Raw genomic sequence first — 15,993 nt, forward strand, 5'->3', positions numbered from 1 at the left:
AGGTCAAAGGTCTGTCACGCCTACAGGGTAAACTCCTTTGAGGAATCAGTTGAAAATTGCTATGTAGATGGAGCAACCATCGTAGGAGTGCCTTTTTGTGGTTTGAAAGGAATCGGGATAAAGACCACGGAGATATGACACAAAACCCGACCTGTGTCAAAATTACGCGATCGATTTTTATGAATAAAAAACTATTAATTTTCGTGTCTATCAGGCAAACCGCTTAGAGCAATGAGCTGAAAATCAGTATGTGGCTGAAATAATCATCATAGAAAGTCCTTGCAGTAGTACAGAAGAATTGGATTACAAACCACTGAGTTATGATTCGAAAGGCAACTACGTGTAGCAAATGCGAGATCGAGATACTCTAATAGAACAGTCACCCTAATAAAGCATTCAGCTGCATTTATAATTTACTCAATTATATTACATTGCAAATTATTCTGTAAGGAATTCAGTTACAAACAAGTCACCCTGTAGTCAGATCAGCCAGAAGAAGGTACCTACCTAATAGAGAGTTCAGCTACAAAGAAACCATCATGTAGAGAGTTCAGCTCAAACAAATTGCCCTGTAGAGAGATCAGCTAGAAGAAGTTACCTTGTAAAGAGTTCAGTTACAAAGAAACAATCATGCAAAGTGTTCAACTGCAAACAAATCACCCAGTAGAAAGTTCCGCTATGAACAGATCACACTGTAGAGAGTTCAGTTAGAAACAAGTCATGTTGTAGAGAGATCAAGTAACCTTGTAGAGAGTTCAGCTACAAAGAAACCACCATGTAGAGAGTTCAGCTACAAACAAATCACCCTGTAGAGAGCTCAGCTAGAAACAAGTCACCCTGTAGAGAGATCAGCTAGAAACAAGTCACCCTGTAGAGAATTCAGCTACAAACAAATCACCCTGTAGAAAGATCAGGTAGAAGAAGTTACCTTGTAGAGAGTTCAGCTGCAAACAAATCCCCTGTAGAGAGTTCAGCTAGAAACAAGTCACCCTGTAGAGAGATCAGCTAGAAACAAGTCACCCTGTAGAGAGTTCAGCTAGAAGAAGTCACATTGTAGAGAGTTCAGCTACAAAGAAACTACCATGTAGAGAGTTCAGCTGCAAACAAATCACCCTGTAGAGAACTCAGCTACAAACAAATCGCCCTGTAGAAAGATCAGCTAGAAGAAGTTACCTTGTAGGGAGTTCAGCTACGAACAGATCACCCTGTAGAGAGTTCAGCTACAAACAAATCACACTGTAGAGAGTTCAGTTACAAAGAAACCACAATGTAGAGAGTTCAGCTGCAAAAAAAATTAATCACTCTGTAGAGAGTTCAGCTAGAAAAAGTCACCTTGTAGAGAGTTCAGCTGCAAATAAATCACCCTGTAGAGAATTCAGCTACAAACAAATCACCCTGTAGAAAGATCAGCTAGAAGAAGTTACCTTGTAGAGAGTTCAGCTACAAAGAAACCACCATGTAGAGAGTTCAGCTGCAAACAAATCACCTGTAGAGAGTTCAGCTAGAAACAAGTCACCCTGTAGAGAGATCAGCTAGAAACAAGTCACCCTGTAGAGAGTTCAGCTAGAAGAAGTTACCTTGTAGAGAGTTCAGCTACAAAGAAACCACCATGTAGAGAGTTCAGCTACAAACAAATCACCCTGTAGAGTACTCAGCTAGAAACAAGTCACCCTGTAGAGAGATCAGCTAGAAACAAGTCACCCTGTAGAGAGTTCAGCTACAAAGAAACTACCATGTAGAGAGTTCAGCTGCAAACAAACACCCTGTAGAGAACTCAGCTACAAACAAATCGCCCTGTAGATAGATCAGCTAGAAGAAGTTACCTTGTAGGGAGTTCAGCTACAAACAAGTCACCCTGTAGAGAGTTCAGCTACAATGAAATCATCATGTAGAGAGTTCAGCTGCAAACAAATCATCCTGTAGAGAGTTCAGCTATGAAAAGATCACCCTGTAGAGAGTTCAGCTAGAATAAGTCACCTTTTAGAGAGTTCAGCTACAAAGCTACCACCATGTAGAGAGTTCAGCTGCAAAGAAAATCAATCACTCTGTAGAGAGTTCAGCTAGAAGAAGTCACCTTGTAGAGAGTTCAGCTGCAAATAAATCACCCTGTAGAGAATTCAGCTACAAACAAATCACCCCGTAGAAAGATCAGCTAGACGAAGTTACCTTGTAGAGAGTTCAGCTACAAAGAAACCAGAGTTCAGCTGCAAACAAATCACCTGTAGAGAGTTCAGCTAGAAACAAGTCACCCTGTAGAGAGATCAGCTAGAAACAAGTCACCCTGTAGAGAGTTCAGCTAGAAGAAGTCACATTGTAGAGAGTTCAGTTACAATGAAACTCCCATGTAGAGAGTTCAACTGCAAACAAATCACCCTGTAGAGAACTCAGCTACAAACAAATATGCCCTGTAAAAGATCAGCTAGAAGAAGTTACCTTGTAGAGAGTTCAGCTACAAACAAATCACCTGTAGAGAGTTCAGCTACAAACAAGTCACCCTGTAGAGAGATCAGCTAGAGAACAAGTCACCTTGTAGAGAGTTCAGCTAGAAAAAGTCACATTGTAGAGAATTCAGCTACAAAGAAACTACCATGTAGAGAGTTCAGCTGCAAACAAATCACCCTGTAGAAAGTTCAGCTATGAACAGATCACCCTGCAGAGAGATCAGCTAGAAACAAGTCACCCTGTAGCGAGTTCAGCTAGAAGAAATTACCTTGTAGAGAGTTCAGCTACAAAGAAACCACCATGTAGAGAGTTCAGCTGCAAACAAATCACCCAGTAGAAAGTTCAGCTATGAACAGATCACCCTGTTGAGAGTTCAGTTAGAAACAAGCCATCCTGTAGAGAGATCACCTAGAAGTATCACCTTGTAGAGAGTTCAGCTACAAACAAATCACCTGTAGAGAGTTCAGCTACAAACAAATCACCCTGTAGAGAGATCAGCTAGAAGAAGTCACCTTGTAGAGAGTTCAGCTATAAAGAAACCACCACGTAGAGAATTCAGTAGGCCTGCGCCTATTATGCTGGCATAATCTTGAGAATAATAGGTCACCAATTTCGTGAGAATAATTCCGGAATTATAGGATGGTTACAGGCATAATTTTAGAATAATCGGACGACCACGGGAATAATCGGTGGAATCAGGGGGCATGTCTCTTCTTGATTACCTAGAAGAAAGAGTTAAGCTACTACAAATGATATAAAACTGACAGGAGTGCTGGCTGAAAGGAGCTGAAATGTTTCTGAAAGATCGATATACTCTAATAGAACGCTCAAATACTCTAATAGAGCAGTCAGATCATTTCATGTTACCAATCTGCAGCCAGCATCAGGGATTTAACTGTATGATTATCTGAAAATCTGAAACTTGTACATCTTATACCAGTGTAACTTCTTCAAATCTTTGAGCATTATTATCTACCTAACTTAGTAGCTATAAAGTAGTTACAGCATATTGTTGTAATACACTAATAATTAAATACACTTGAATTATTACTGTAGATAGCTATTTTAAGTCTGCTGTAACTATTACGGATAGAAAATGATGTGTAAGGTGGAATGCTTCATAATATGGCTATTATAATGCGGACTAAACTACTTATACCAGCATCTTGAAAACTAAGCAACTAGCCACATATATATACTGAATGAGAATAATTATGGAATAATAGGCTGAATACAAGAATAACAAAAAGAATAATAGGAGAATTTTTTGGGAAATTCTTGAAAGAATAATAGGTAAAATTTTGAGCATAATAGGCTCAGGCCTAGAATTCAGCTGCAAACAAACACCCTGTAGAGAACTCAGGTAGAAGAAGTTACCTTGTAGAGAGTTCAGCTACAAAGAAACCACCATGTAGAGAGTTCAGCTGCAAACAAATCACCTGTAGAGAGTTCCGCTAGAAACAAGTCACCCTGTAGAGAGATCAGCTAGAAACAAGTCACCCTGTAAAGAGTTCAGCTAGAAGAAGTCACATTGTAGAGAGTTCAGCTGCAAACAAATCACCCTGTAGAGATCTCAGCTACAAACACATATGCCCTGTAAAAATATCAGCTAGGAGAAGTTACCTTGTAGAGAGTTCAGCTAGAAGAAGTCACATTGTAGAGAGTTCAGCTACAATGAAACTCTCATGTAGAGAGTTCAGCTGCAAACAAATCACCCTGTAGAGAACTCAGCTATGTACAAACAAATATGCCCTGTAAAAATATCAGCTAGAAGAAGTTACCTTGTAGAGAGTTCAGCTACAAAGAAACCACCATGTAGAGAGTTCAGCTGCAAACAAATCACCTGTAGAGAGTTCAGCTAGAAATAAGTCACACTGTAGAGAGATCAGCTAGAAACAAGTCACCCTGTAGAGAGTTCAGCTAGAAGAAGTCACATTGTAGAGAGTTCAGCTACAAAGAAACCACCATGTAGAGAGTTCAGCTGCAAACAAATCACCCAGTAGAAAGTTCAGCTATGAACAGATCACCCTGTTGAGAGTTCAGTTAGAAAAAAGTCATCCTGTAGAGAGATCACCTAGAAGTATCACCTTGTAGAGAGTTCAGCTACAAACAAGTCATCCTGTAGAGAGAACAATGCAGCTAAAAGAAGTTACCTTGTAGAGAGTTCAGCTACAAAGAAACCACCATGTAGAGAGTTCAGCTGCAAACAAATCACCCAGTAGAAAGTTCAGCTATATGGACAGATCACCCTGTTGAGAGTTCAGTGAGAAACAAGTCATCCTGTAGAGAGATCACCTAGAAGTATCACCTTGTAGAGAGTTCAGCTACAAAGAAACCACCATGTAGAGAGTTCAGCTGCAAACAAATCACCCAGTAGAAAGTTCAGCTATGGACAGATCACCCTGTTAAGAGTTCAGTTAGAAACAAGTCATCCTGTAGAGAGATCACCTAGAAGTATCACCTTGTAGAGAGTTCAGCTACAAACAAGTCATCCTGTAGAGAGAACAATGCAGCTAAAGAAGTTACCTTGTAGAGAGTTCAGCTACAAAGAAACCACCATGCAGAGAGTTCAGTTGCAAACAAATCACCCAGTAGAAAGTTCAGCTATGGATAGATCACCCTGTTGAGAGTTCAGTTAGAAACAAGTCCTCCTGTAGAGAGATCACCTAGAAGTATCACCTTGTAGAGAGTTCAGCTACAAACAAGTCATCCTGTAGAGAGAACAATGCAGCTAGAAGAAGTCACCTTGTAGAGAGTTCAGCTACAAAGAAACCACCATGTAGAGAGTTCAGCTGCAAACAAATCACCCAGTAGAAAGTTCAGCTATGAACAGATCACCCTGTTGAGAGTTCAGTTAGAAACAAGTCATCCTGTAGAGGGATCACCTAGAAGTATCACCTTGTAGAGAGTTCAGCTACAAAGAAACCACCATGTAGAGAGTTCAGCTGCAAACAAATCACCCAGTAGAAAGTTCAGCTATGGACAGATCACCCTGTTGAGAGTTCAGTTAGAAACAAGTCATCCTGTAGAGAGATCACCTAGAAGTATCACCCAGTAGAGAGATCAGCTGCAAATTATCCTGTGGGGATTAATTGATATGTAATAAATATATGCAAGAGTTCATAATATAATGAACTCTTGATATATGCATTATATATATAATTTGTACATTTACTGATAAAATCAGAATGAATTAAAGTATTTATAAAATCTGCTTCATCTTTTTCTTTTTCCTGTGGTAAAGAAAAATATATAGGTTAAAAAGTCCCAAAGCTGGCCATAGGCCGGCTTTGGGGTATACAAATACAAAAAGAAGTGAAATCTAATCAAAAACAGCCAAGCTATAAAAAAAGGAGTGCGGCCCTTGAAAAGGCTATGGTGAAAAAAGATGTGGAATCCAAGGTGGCGGCCAAGAAATGGCTGTGATGGTAGGTTACTGGTAAAAATTTTAATAACGACAATTCTGGTGAATTTTGTGCCCATAGCCTTTTCAAGGGCCGCACTCCTTTTTTTACAGCTTGGCTGTTTTTGATTAGATATGTATTTACACACAATATAATGGCAAGGAGCAACTTTCAACAAGGTTAAACAATGTTATGATATCAAAACATATTATTGCCGTTCACATGTCCATGTACTATTTGCATGATTTGACACACTATATTTAGCATGTGAGATTTTTTACATGCTTTTTGTATAATTTTATTCAGATTAAAATAGTTTCACTCAAAGTAATCCTTTCGATGATGTTTCATTACATCAACAAATCAAGTAACAGCATGAGCACAGAAGAAGCTCGCTGCTGTTTAGTAGTTTATGATGTGCTTGCTGAGTCTCCAGTGATGTGGATATCTCTACTTGCCAAAGCTTCCACGGCAGTTATACTGCACACTGTTTGCAATGAAAGCAGCAATTCAGCTGTAGCAATATCTGATGCTGCCTTTGATGTACTTTCAGAATATATTTTAGAGACAGTGGGATCATCAAGGGATCACTACAACGGTTGTAGTACCATAGAAGTACTGAAAGTGTACCTCACACTAATATTTCAAACTGAATTAAATCGTCAGAATTTTGAACAATCAAGTCTTCTCTCTGAACAAGAGGTGGTCACTTATATAGAAGAATATGAAAGTGTCCATGTGCAGGAAGACACTGGGAATGCATCAGGTATACTTAAATGTTAAACATAAATAATTTCCGAACTAATTTGTATATATTACTGTTAACTTAAAAAGTATTGAAGTATTGTCAACTTTATATGTAGAATGGATACATGAAGAACTACTATCAGATTTTGTCTCGCCTATGAAGGATGATCCTGAGGGATACATTTTTGCTGTAAACAACATGCTAATGGCAATACAGAATATTTTCTCCACCTGCAGAGGAAAATACTCCTTAGTTTCTGTTGAGAAAATCAATACAATTAAAACGCTTGTCGTATCTACTCTAGAGGCAGTTGCTGATTGTGAAAAAGCAGATGTCATTAAAATTGCAAATTTTATTGCTCATGATAATACACTGATTGAAGTTCTTACAACATTGCTGAATTCCAAAGGAAGTATGTGATCCTTGTGTATGTATACATATGGTTTGTGTGTTCCTAAAATTCACGTAATTACGTTTTATTTAAAAATCTGTAATTTTGTATGAAGGCTATTATCCTCTTATGCTCACATGCAAGCACTGTTTGTTTTGCATACCATCTCAAATTCTGTATCAATCTCTGTTAAAAGGCACACCTGCTGCCATTGCTTTTTCCTAGGGCTATACCAATCCAGTATCAGTATTGGGCCGATACTGCTGTTTTAATGAGGTACTATAATCAGCCAATGTATTGCTGCAGTTATGTAACTATAGCTTATCACATGCTCAACAAAATTACCTCCGTTTGTACTATCGTATTTTACAGGCCGCGTTGAAACCAGGTCGGATCATCCAGGTCAGGGATTATGTGTTACTGCCTGTAGGCTTATGCGAATCCATACCCATTGAATAATGGGTGTTTAATTGGATAGCAAGTGCCCTCCCTCCCTTACAAGTTCCAAGGAGGTGCTTGTTTCTACTAATGAACACTCCGTTTCTCTTGTCACAAGTTACAACAAGCAGCAGTGAAGGTCCAATAGCAAGCTGTGGTCTAAATAGGTTAGATATTGAAACACAGGATTCTATGGAATTTAGAAACCCTCAGGCCCTGTAGTGCCACAACACAGGGCCTTTTGGGTTATCAAATTCTGTAGAACCCTGTTGTCTAACGATTATGTAGACCATGTAGGTTTGGGCTTTTCTGGCCAAAAAAATCACCTTTAAAAGTAGCCTCACGGTACGGGCATTGCCAATGTTACAGGCGCATAATTTCTGTGTTTGTATCGCCCCAGAGACAGGGATCTACTAAGATATAAACAAGGGATCTAGATACCTGTAAGTAGCCAATGAACGTGTTGCTGTGGTCTAATGTATGATAATCGATTACTGTGTTAAACTTGCACAAGAGTACCATGAACTATATTAAAATTGGTATGTGAATGAATTAACTTAAGTTGTGGTGTACATTACAAATAAATGTGTGCAGCTATGAAGTAGCTACTTCAAGGTACTTGATATTGGTAGGCAGATAGTGAGTACTTGAAGTATCGGTACAAAGTAGAATTGGTATAATCCTACCCTAGAGATTTTTTAGTTTTTATTTTGTAACCTTGCACCTGTAGCTTCCCAGACTTTGCAAATTTTAAAAGAAATTCCTATTCACCATAAAGACTTTTGGACTCTAGCAGTGTAGTGAACATTTCCAGGTTTGTGGTTTGGATGACAATATATCCAGTACAGGTACTGCTGCTAGTTGCATGTATCAATTGCAATTTATTTTAATGGAGTAGAGAATGGAGCTGACTCTTATTATACTAATCCATTTTAGCAATAAATATGAATGGCTTGAGGTTAAGTGTTGGATGTTAACAAAACTTATAGAACATTTGCGACTACAAAATTAGATTATGACTTTTGACACATGTACATACGTACAATGACCACATAAGTTTTGTAAAACTTTTTTTCATGGGAATGAACTACATACATAAGGTACATGGTAATGAAATACAAAAGATATCATTGTTACAGTAATTGCTTTGTTCAGCATATAAATTATTTTTTTTTTTTTAGGGCTCATCATTCCTGCATATGGCATTCTGATATCTATGACAGTTGAATTGCTATTGATCGCATGCATTCAGTATAGCAGTATATGCTGTGATAAGATTGCTGATGTTGGTGGTCTATATCTCATGGTAAATCAAATCAAAGAAGAAGCTCAGCGTGAGAACTATAATAAAGTAAGATGTTGCTGTGTAGATTTTTACAATTGTAAATTGTTACAATTAAATATATATATATATATATATTTAATGGAATTTTCTACTGACTAACTGCCTGTCTGCCTTCCTGCCTGCCTCATGGACTTACCTTTGTCCTCCTTTGTGTCCCATTTCTTTTTGCTGGCAGCATGGTATTGCGATGGCTTCCCTACTTTTGTAAACGGAAATTATCTGTATTTTCCATAGTGACTGGATTGATTGAAGAGGTACATCTCCTACTGTTCTTCATTTGTAACGTTGTGAAACAAGGTAGATATAGCTGAAAGAGAAGTGTAATGGCCACTTCACTTTCGAGTCTGTAATTAATAGTTGGGGCATACATGTTTTTTGTGGTGACTGAATTGATTGCAGAGGCGCTTCTCCTACTGTTCATAGCACTGTGTAACAGGCTGAATGCGAAGCGTAATGGCCTCTTCACTTTCGAGTCAATGATTGATAGCTGGAGTGCTCGTTCAGACAAAAACATTAATATCTGCAAGTATAGGTGATCTCCCTTGCGTCCCTACATTTTTTTCTATTATCCTTATATAATTGAACTTAATTTTTCCTTATACTTGTTAACATTAAGTTATATGCTTTTAAGTCAAGCTGACATGCAAATTTAATCCCTACATTTATACGTATGAGCTACAAAGTATGAGTTAAATTTCTATATCAGAATCTCCCTTGTTCTAGCACTTGTTGTGATCTTCAATATATATCTAGCTCATGTTAGATTGTTGCCATTTGTTTTAATGTAGGTAACTGAAATTATACTGAAAGGACACTTGACTATTTTGTTTAAGACAATTCGACCAAACCCTTATTCAAGTATTTCAAAAATTGACTATGGGAATAACATAAGTAACCTTATTCCACTGACTAACTCTCCTGATGTTTCCCTTCGAATTTGTCTGAAGATGTTTTTTTCAGTATTACCAGTGGTAACAGACCCCACTGAGCTTCCCTCATATATGAATTTAAAACCTGATGAAGTATCTGAGTTGCTTAGTTTGCTTGATAAGGCCACAAGCAAACAGTTTGTTATGTTAGATTATAGTGCTTACACACTGGCTGAATTGTTGTCATCCTTGATTGTCTTTGCTAAAATGGCCTCTAATAGTTTGTTACTACATTCCACTGGAATTACTCGTCTCTTGTTTAAAGTCCTGGAATCACAGCATTATGATATTCAAAGGATGGGCTTAGAGCTTGTTATATCACTGCTGCAGTGTAGTTCAGTTTGCCAGGATATTTTTACCTCTCACCTGGATCTTGTTTCCTTAATAAAATTTCTTGACCACAGCCCAAATGTGATCATTAGTATCCTAGCAAGAAATGTTGTTAGTCATTATCAGTGGAATCTTGATGATGGTGAGTGTATTTTACTAACTGTATATTGTGTGCAAGGCAGCTTTAGTTTATGAACACCAAAGTTTAAATCAGTTGGTGGAACTGGTGGGCTACCTCAGGCATGTGAAGAGTAGCTTGTATGCACAGGTGGGTAGGAAATGGTACCCTTGGGTTCTGCTAATGAGTGAAGATAGTACAAAGAATCCACATCCATGCAGGTATGTACATTGAACCTGTATTTTGAGTAGGATGTGCTGTCTATACATTGCAATCTAACTTATAGCTATGGTATCTTCACTCATTAGCAGAACTCAAGGGTACCATTTCCTACCCACCTGTGCATACAGGCTACTTTTCACATGCCTGAGGTAGCACACCAATTCCACTGACTGATTTAAACTTTGGTGTTGATAAACTAAAGCTGCCTTGCAGCCAACTGCAAAGCACATTCCATGTGCCTTAAAATTGTTGCGCTACCTTGTGTATAAACACAGCCAGCTGAGTGTGTGTCTATAAAATGCAAGCCATTTTTCAATATGAGGCAACATAGTTTCCTCGTGCCAGTTTACTAAGGTTAATTTGAAAACATTACAAAGGGATTTCTAGTAGTTGAGGACTATCACTGGCTGATAATTAGGTATATACGTCATTGAGAAGCTACACAAGGTAGGTTTACCTAAGGATGACATTTTGGAGGTTAAAGAATTTGTCTGCAATATCAAACAGTGACCAAAACCCCCACACAGCCCACTGAGAAATCTGTTGACACTGCTTTCAGAAACCAGTTTCATCCCGTGTTTCAAGTTGCTACAAAGTATATTCCTCAGACAGAGTAAAGCTTATCTGCTTGTAAGTTTAGTTACGGGTCCATAGAGTGCTCACACTGGCAGCTTTTAACATAACGCTTCTTTGCCACACAAGTGCTGGTATAGACAGACAAAGAAACACACACACACACACACACACACACGCACACACACACACACACACACACACACACACACACACACATACACACACACACACAAGCACACACGCTTTTCAGAAAAACAATTTTGAGAAACCAGCCACATGCTTACAGCTGGCCAAAGGCTGGCTATGGGCACACACACCTGGCTTTGACCAAAAACTAGCTTCACGATACCTTCATGGAATGTTGGCAATATTAGTAGAATCAAGCCCAAAAATGTATTCAGAGTAGTCAAATATGTTTCCAAAAAGTTGTGCAACTTTTATTTCTTTATTTAACAGAATTTTTGACTAACTGCCTAACTAACTGCCTACTTGCCTAGACAAGCATAACTCAACAATGGCTAAAGCTACAGGCTTGCACTGCTAGACATTGCTTCAGCCCAACAAATGCTCTTCAGCATACCACAGTACATATACAATGCATGCATCATGGACTTACTATTGCCCTCATTTGTGTCCCAATTCTTTTTGTTGAAGATATCACATGCTATGGCTTAACTATCTCACATAATAACTGGAGAGACACTTCATATACTATTGTAAGCTCAACTATAGCTGAAAACGGAGCGTAAAGGTCACTTTATACTTTCAGTAATTGATGGTTGGGGCATGTACAAATTAATTTTATGAGATGTCTAATGCCATTCTTTCTTTCGATGCAATATGCATGGATTCATAATTATGTTACAAAAAGTAAACAAACAAGCACAAGGAAAGTTGGAAATTTTAAGTGAGATTATAGGGATCATAGAAATGAGTAGAACAAGGAAGGTTGTTTACACCTGCAGATATACTAGTGGGAATTTAATCCCTAATTCAGTCACGGCTATAGGGATTAAATATCCAGTAGTATAAGTAAGCAACCTACCTCCCTCATTTCACTATGATCCTTAATGAAACTTAAAGCTCCTAAATTTTTTTTTCTGTCTAGTTGTTCTTAATCAATTAAATTTTTTGAGTGTTTGGTTTTTTAGAACAACAAGTCTTTTACTGACACAGTAAGTTTTTGCACCACATAATTGTAATTTTCTACTAACTATTCAAATATATCTTTGTCACATGTCTGTGTGCACTTGTGTTGTAACTATTGTATGCATTGATGTTAGTTAGACAGTTTAGCTACGTACATGAGTTTATTTTCAAATTGCAGGTCCAGAAGAGTGCCACTATCTTTATGCTTATGGCTGCTACTTAGTTGGTCAGTATGAAAAGGGCATAGGAATGTTGGGATATTGTGCTGAAAAGCACACAAGTTGTAAATTATTTTTGGGCAAATTGCTTTTCCATCAGTATCGTAAAGAGCAAAGAGTACTAGAATACGAGAAAAAATATTTCACTACCCAGGACATTTACTCTGCAGGAAGGATTAAAAACTGCTACAACAATGCCAGCAAAGTTATTACAACTTTTGCATTCTGCATTAGCTGCGGTGTAATAGATGAAGAAGCCTATAGTATGCTAAACAAAGCTTTAATGGATTATGTACGGGAAACTACAGGATTAAAGGAAATCAAGTTCTGTTACATTTGCTTCAGACGAAGTCCTGTAAGAAAAAGTCACCTTTGTCCACAATCGGTTTTTAAAATAATTTCTGAGAATGTCAACAAAATGGATGCATCTAGGACAGGATATCGTGTTACATCTCTAACCAATAGACATTTAATTACGACCCCGAAAACTGAAGCAAAGTGGCTGATGTGTGATAGTTGTGAGCAGAAACTGAGCAGAAATGGAGAGCAGCAGTTTGTGTCCCTGCTATTTCATAATGTTTTTCCTGAAGTTAAATCCTCCAATATTGAATATGGTATTTGGTTGTACGAGTTTTGCGTTGGTTTATTCTTTCGTTGCTTAAGCGGTGTAAGAAATTTTGGTGTGTCTAACGAAAGTGAAGTTTTCAAATTTATTCAAGCTTGTCGTAAATTTCTTAATGATTTAGAAGAAACAGACGTGAACACAAGAGCCGCCTATCTTAAAGAATGGGAGTTTTTCATCTATGTAAATGTAGTTCCTTCTTTTGAAAAATACACTCATCGTGCAGAAGTACTTTGTAGCCTTCTGTATTCATGCTATACTGTACAACTTTCATTGTATGATCTCATCAGTGGCACCATGGGTACATGTCATACAGTATACTTTGCAATGATAATAATTGGAAATGTAACCTTTATAGTAAAATTTAAGCCAGATAAACTTTCTCTATTACCAGAAAGTTATAACAAAATATCAGCTTGTGAGGGAGTTCTAAAAGTGCCAAACGATAAACAAAGATGGGACGACCTACTACCAGGTGTTGCAACAAACATTAAAGATGCCGTTAATTTATTTCAGTCAAGGAATCTTGAGATTGAATGGGGTAAAATTAAGTTAGCTCCAAAAGATCGTAGCATGCTTCCTGCTGATTGTGATCATTTTTCAGAAGACGATACCTCAAGAAAGTTTGGTTCTTTGTCAGTCTCAGCAAATACTGGAGCATTTTCCAAGTTCTTGGAAGAATCCATTGTTACAGTTAATTTACTTCCAGAAGGATTCAGCCTAAATAAGGATTTAGGAACTGTAAGTCTTCCACAAGGGCATGTAATCATGTATCACATTCATGAGGAGACCACCAAAAATGCTCTGTTTTTGTCTTCTGGGCTAAAGCATGATGGCTATGATTATTATGGAATTGTTGTCCAGAACAATGTGGTGGGGAAACAAGAGATGATTTATGGCTTTCATTTTGACATGGAAAAAGAGGATATTTTAACTTTCTTCATGTCTACTCCGGTTGAAGGTTCTAGGGAAATTTTTATGAAGCTTTATGTAGAAGCAATAACACCACTAATGAGCAAATTTCGGGAAACTTTTGGTGGATTTACTGCTTTTGCACATATTGGAAAGCTAAACAGGTAAGCAAACAACAGTTGCAGTTTATAGTATGATGTTATGTTGCATAGAGCATCCATTTTCCATGAATGGACTTAGTTCAGACATCTGATATGGTAGTCTGGTTTTTAAACCTCGTGTGGTATTATAGTGGTCTGTGAAGTGTTGTGTTCACTAAATACAAGCTTTAGCACAAATTTTAGTGTAATTTTATAACTACGTGTACATAAGTAGCACCTTTCCAATGATGATCAGTACTGAAAACAAAATGTGATACCTAAAGCTAATTACATGTAAATGTAAAGTATACATCATGTCCATGCAAGGTAAAGTGAGAACTACCTGAACAAAACAAGACTCTTAGTAAGCCAGTTCTTCAATACGATACCTCATTTACCCTGTCCAGATTCCCCAGTATACCTGAAGAATACATTGTGACCTATTAACCACATCAGTGAGGTTATATTTTTGGCCCCTTCCAGGACCCTACACATGTACTATTAAAATTTCACTGTATACAAATTGGTATCAATTATAGTTCTGGTTTCCAAAATCATAAATATGTGTGTACATATGTCATACAAGTTGTACTATTACTGTAGAGTATGCAATGAGCCAAAGTGGATTTCACTGGATAGCAAGTGTCCTAGCAAGCTGTGTTGGTATTGTATCAGACGCTGCCATAACTGTATGAGGCCTGCTATGTTATGGTTCACTACTAAAGAAAGTGGTAAAGACTACAGCCATTGCAGTGAACACTGTCAGAAACTCCACTTCAGTAAAGTTGCAGAGATACCAATTCAAGCAGAGATGAAATTCAACACTGCAAGACAACCACAAGATGAGAGGTTGCTCCTTGTCACTACATGTGTTTTACCTACTAAAATGAGTCCAAACACCATCTTATGTCTTCACATTGGCTTGTCTAAGAACCATCACAGTTTAAAAGTCAATGTTCCATATTGTGTATTGCAACTGCGAACCATTACCAGAAATCTTTTTTTGTCATTTTACATTACAGCAGAGCAAGCACCTGGTGATCCATTGTGGTACTGCCAACATCCTGACACTGTTGAGTCAATTAATAACATCCGCAGTTCTGGTAAAGTTCAGGAAGCCTTAAGCTTAGGGCTTAAAAAGTTGGAGTGTGCAAATCTTGCAAGTATAATAGTAGAATAGCTTAGATTGCATTTACTAATATGTTATGTTTGCTAAATAGGAACTATTATGAACTCTTGCAGTTTAAACAATGTATCATATGTAAAATTGTAAGCTGCTATATGCATAATGTAATTGACCTTCTTTGCATGTATATTGAGGCTGCCAGTTATTGGTCAGCAACAGTTAGGGGGCTATGAGCTTATCTATAGTAATAATTTTACACATATGTTGTCATGCTTAACTCACATGTGTATAATTTCTATGTCTTATCATCAAAAGTATATCTTAGTATTCTTTTATGAAGTGTACTCAGCTCAAAATCATAGTACCCATTACTCGTATAGTAAATAGTTGCAAATTCTTCAGTCACTCTGTTCAAGTAGGTTGAGCATATGTATATTAAGACTCATAGTCACAAGGCCACAAAGTACAAGTTAGTGGCTTCACTATCACCCACATGCACTAATTTAATTATTTATCCAGCACAGGCTAGATTTTCTTATTCGTATTCATCCCATTCCATTGACAATTTAGGCAGTCAGAAAGCAGCTTAAATGGCTGATGTATTAAAAATACAGGCATGCTATACTTGTTGTACCAAAGTTCATGTCACCAACAATCAAACTTACCAGTTTGGCCAATGCCTTAATTGAGGTTTATGTAACTTTATATACCATATAACTACCTCCATGTTTGAAGGAGGGTGTAAAAGCTGACTATATAGTGATTTACTTTGAACTGTTCATAGTATCCATAGTATCCTTGGTTTATATAGCACAATTCAATCACAAGCATGCATGCTAAGCTACAATACAATTTGCATTGGATGGAGTAGAAAAGTACATGT

General features: G+C 37.6%; 1 protein-coding gene across 2 annotated transcripts in view; it reads left to right on the top strand.

The window, feature by feature from the left end:
* The window catches only part of LOC136269283 (uncharacterized), a 28,698-nt gene extending 13,259 nt beyond the window's left edge, over nt 1-15,439 (top strand). For both annotated transcript variants that reach the window (XM_066064815.1, XM_066064816.1), the window contains 6 exons: nt 6,153-6,612; nt 6,710-7,006; nt 8,605-8,774; nt 9,557-10,169; nt 12,271-14,008; nt 14,588-15,439. In XM_066064815.1, the coding sequence (XP_065920887.1) occupies nt 6,153-6,612; nt 6,710-7,006; nt 8,605-8,774; nt 9,557-10,169; nt 12,271-14,008; nt 14,588-15,164 (3,855 nt within the window). In that variant the 3' untranslated portion in view covers nt 15,165-15,439. The remainder of the gene's footprint in view (nt 1-6,152; nt 6,613-6,709; nt 7,007-8,604; nt 8,775-9,556; nt 10,170-12,270; nt 14,009-14,587) is intronic.
* Nucleotides 15,440-15,993: the final 554 nt, after the last annotated feature.

Source organism: Dysidea avara, chromosome 10, assembly GCF_963678975.1.
Source record: "Dysidea avara chromosome 10, odDysAvar1.4, whole genome shotgun sequence".
Lineage (NCBI taxonomy): Eukaryota > Metazoa > Porifera > Demospongiae > Dictyoceratida > Dysideidae > Dysidea > Dysidea avara.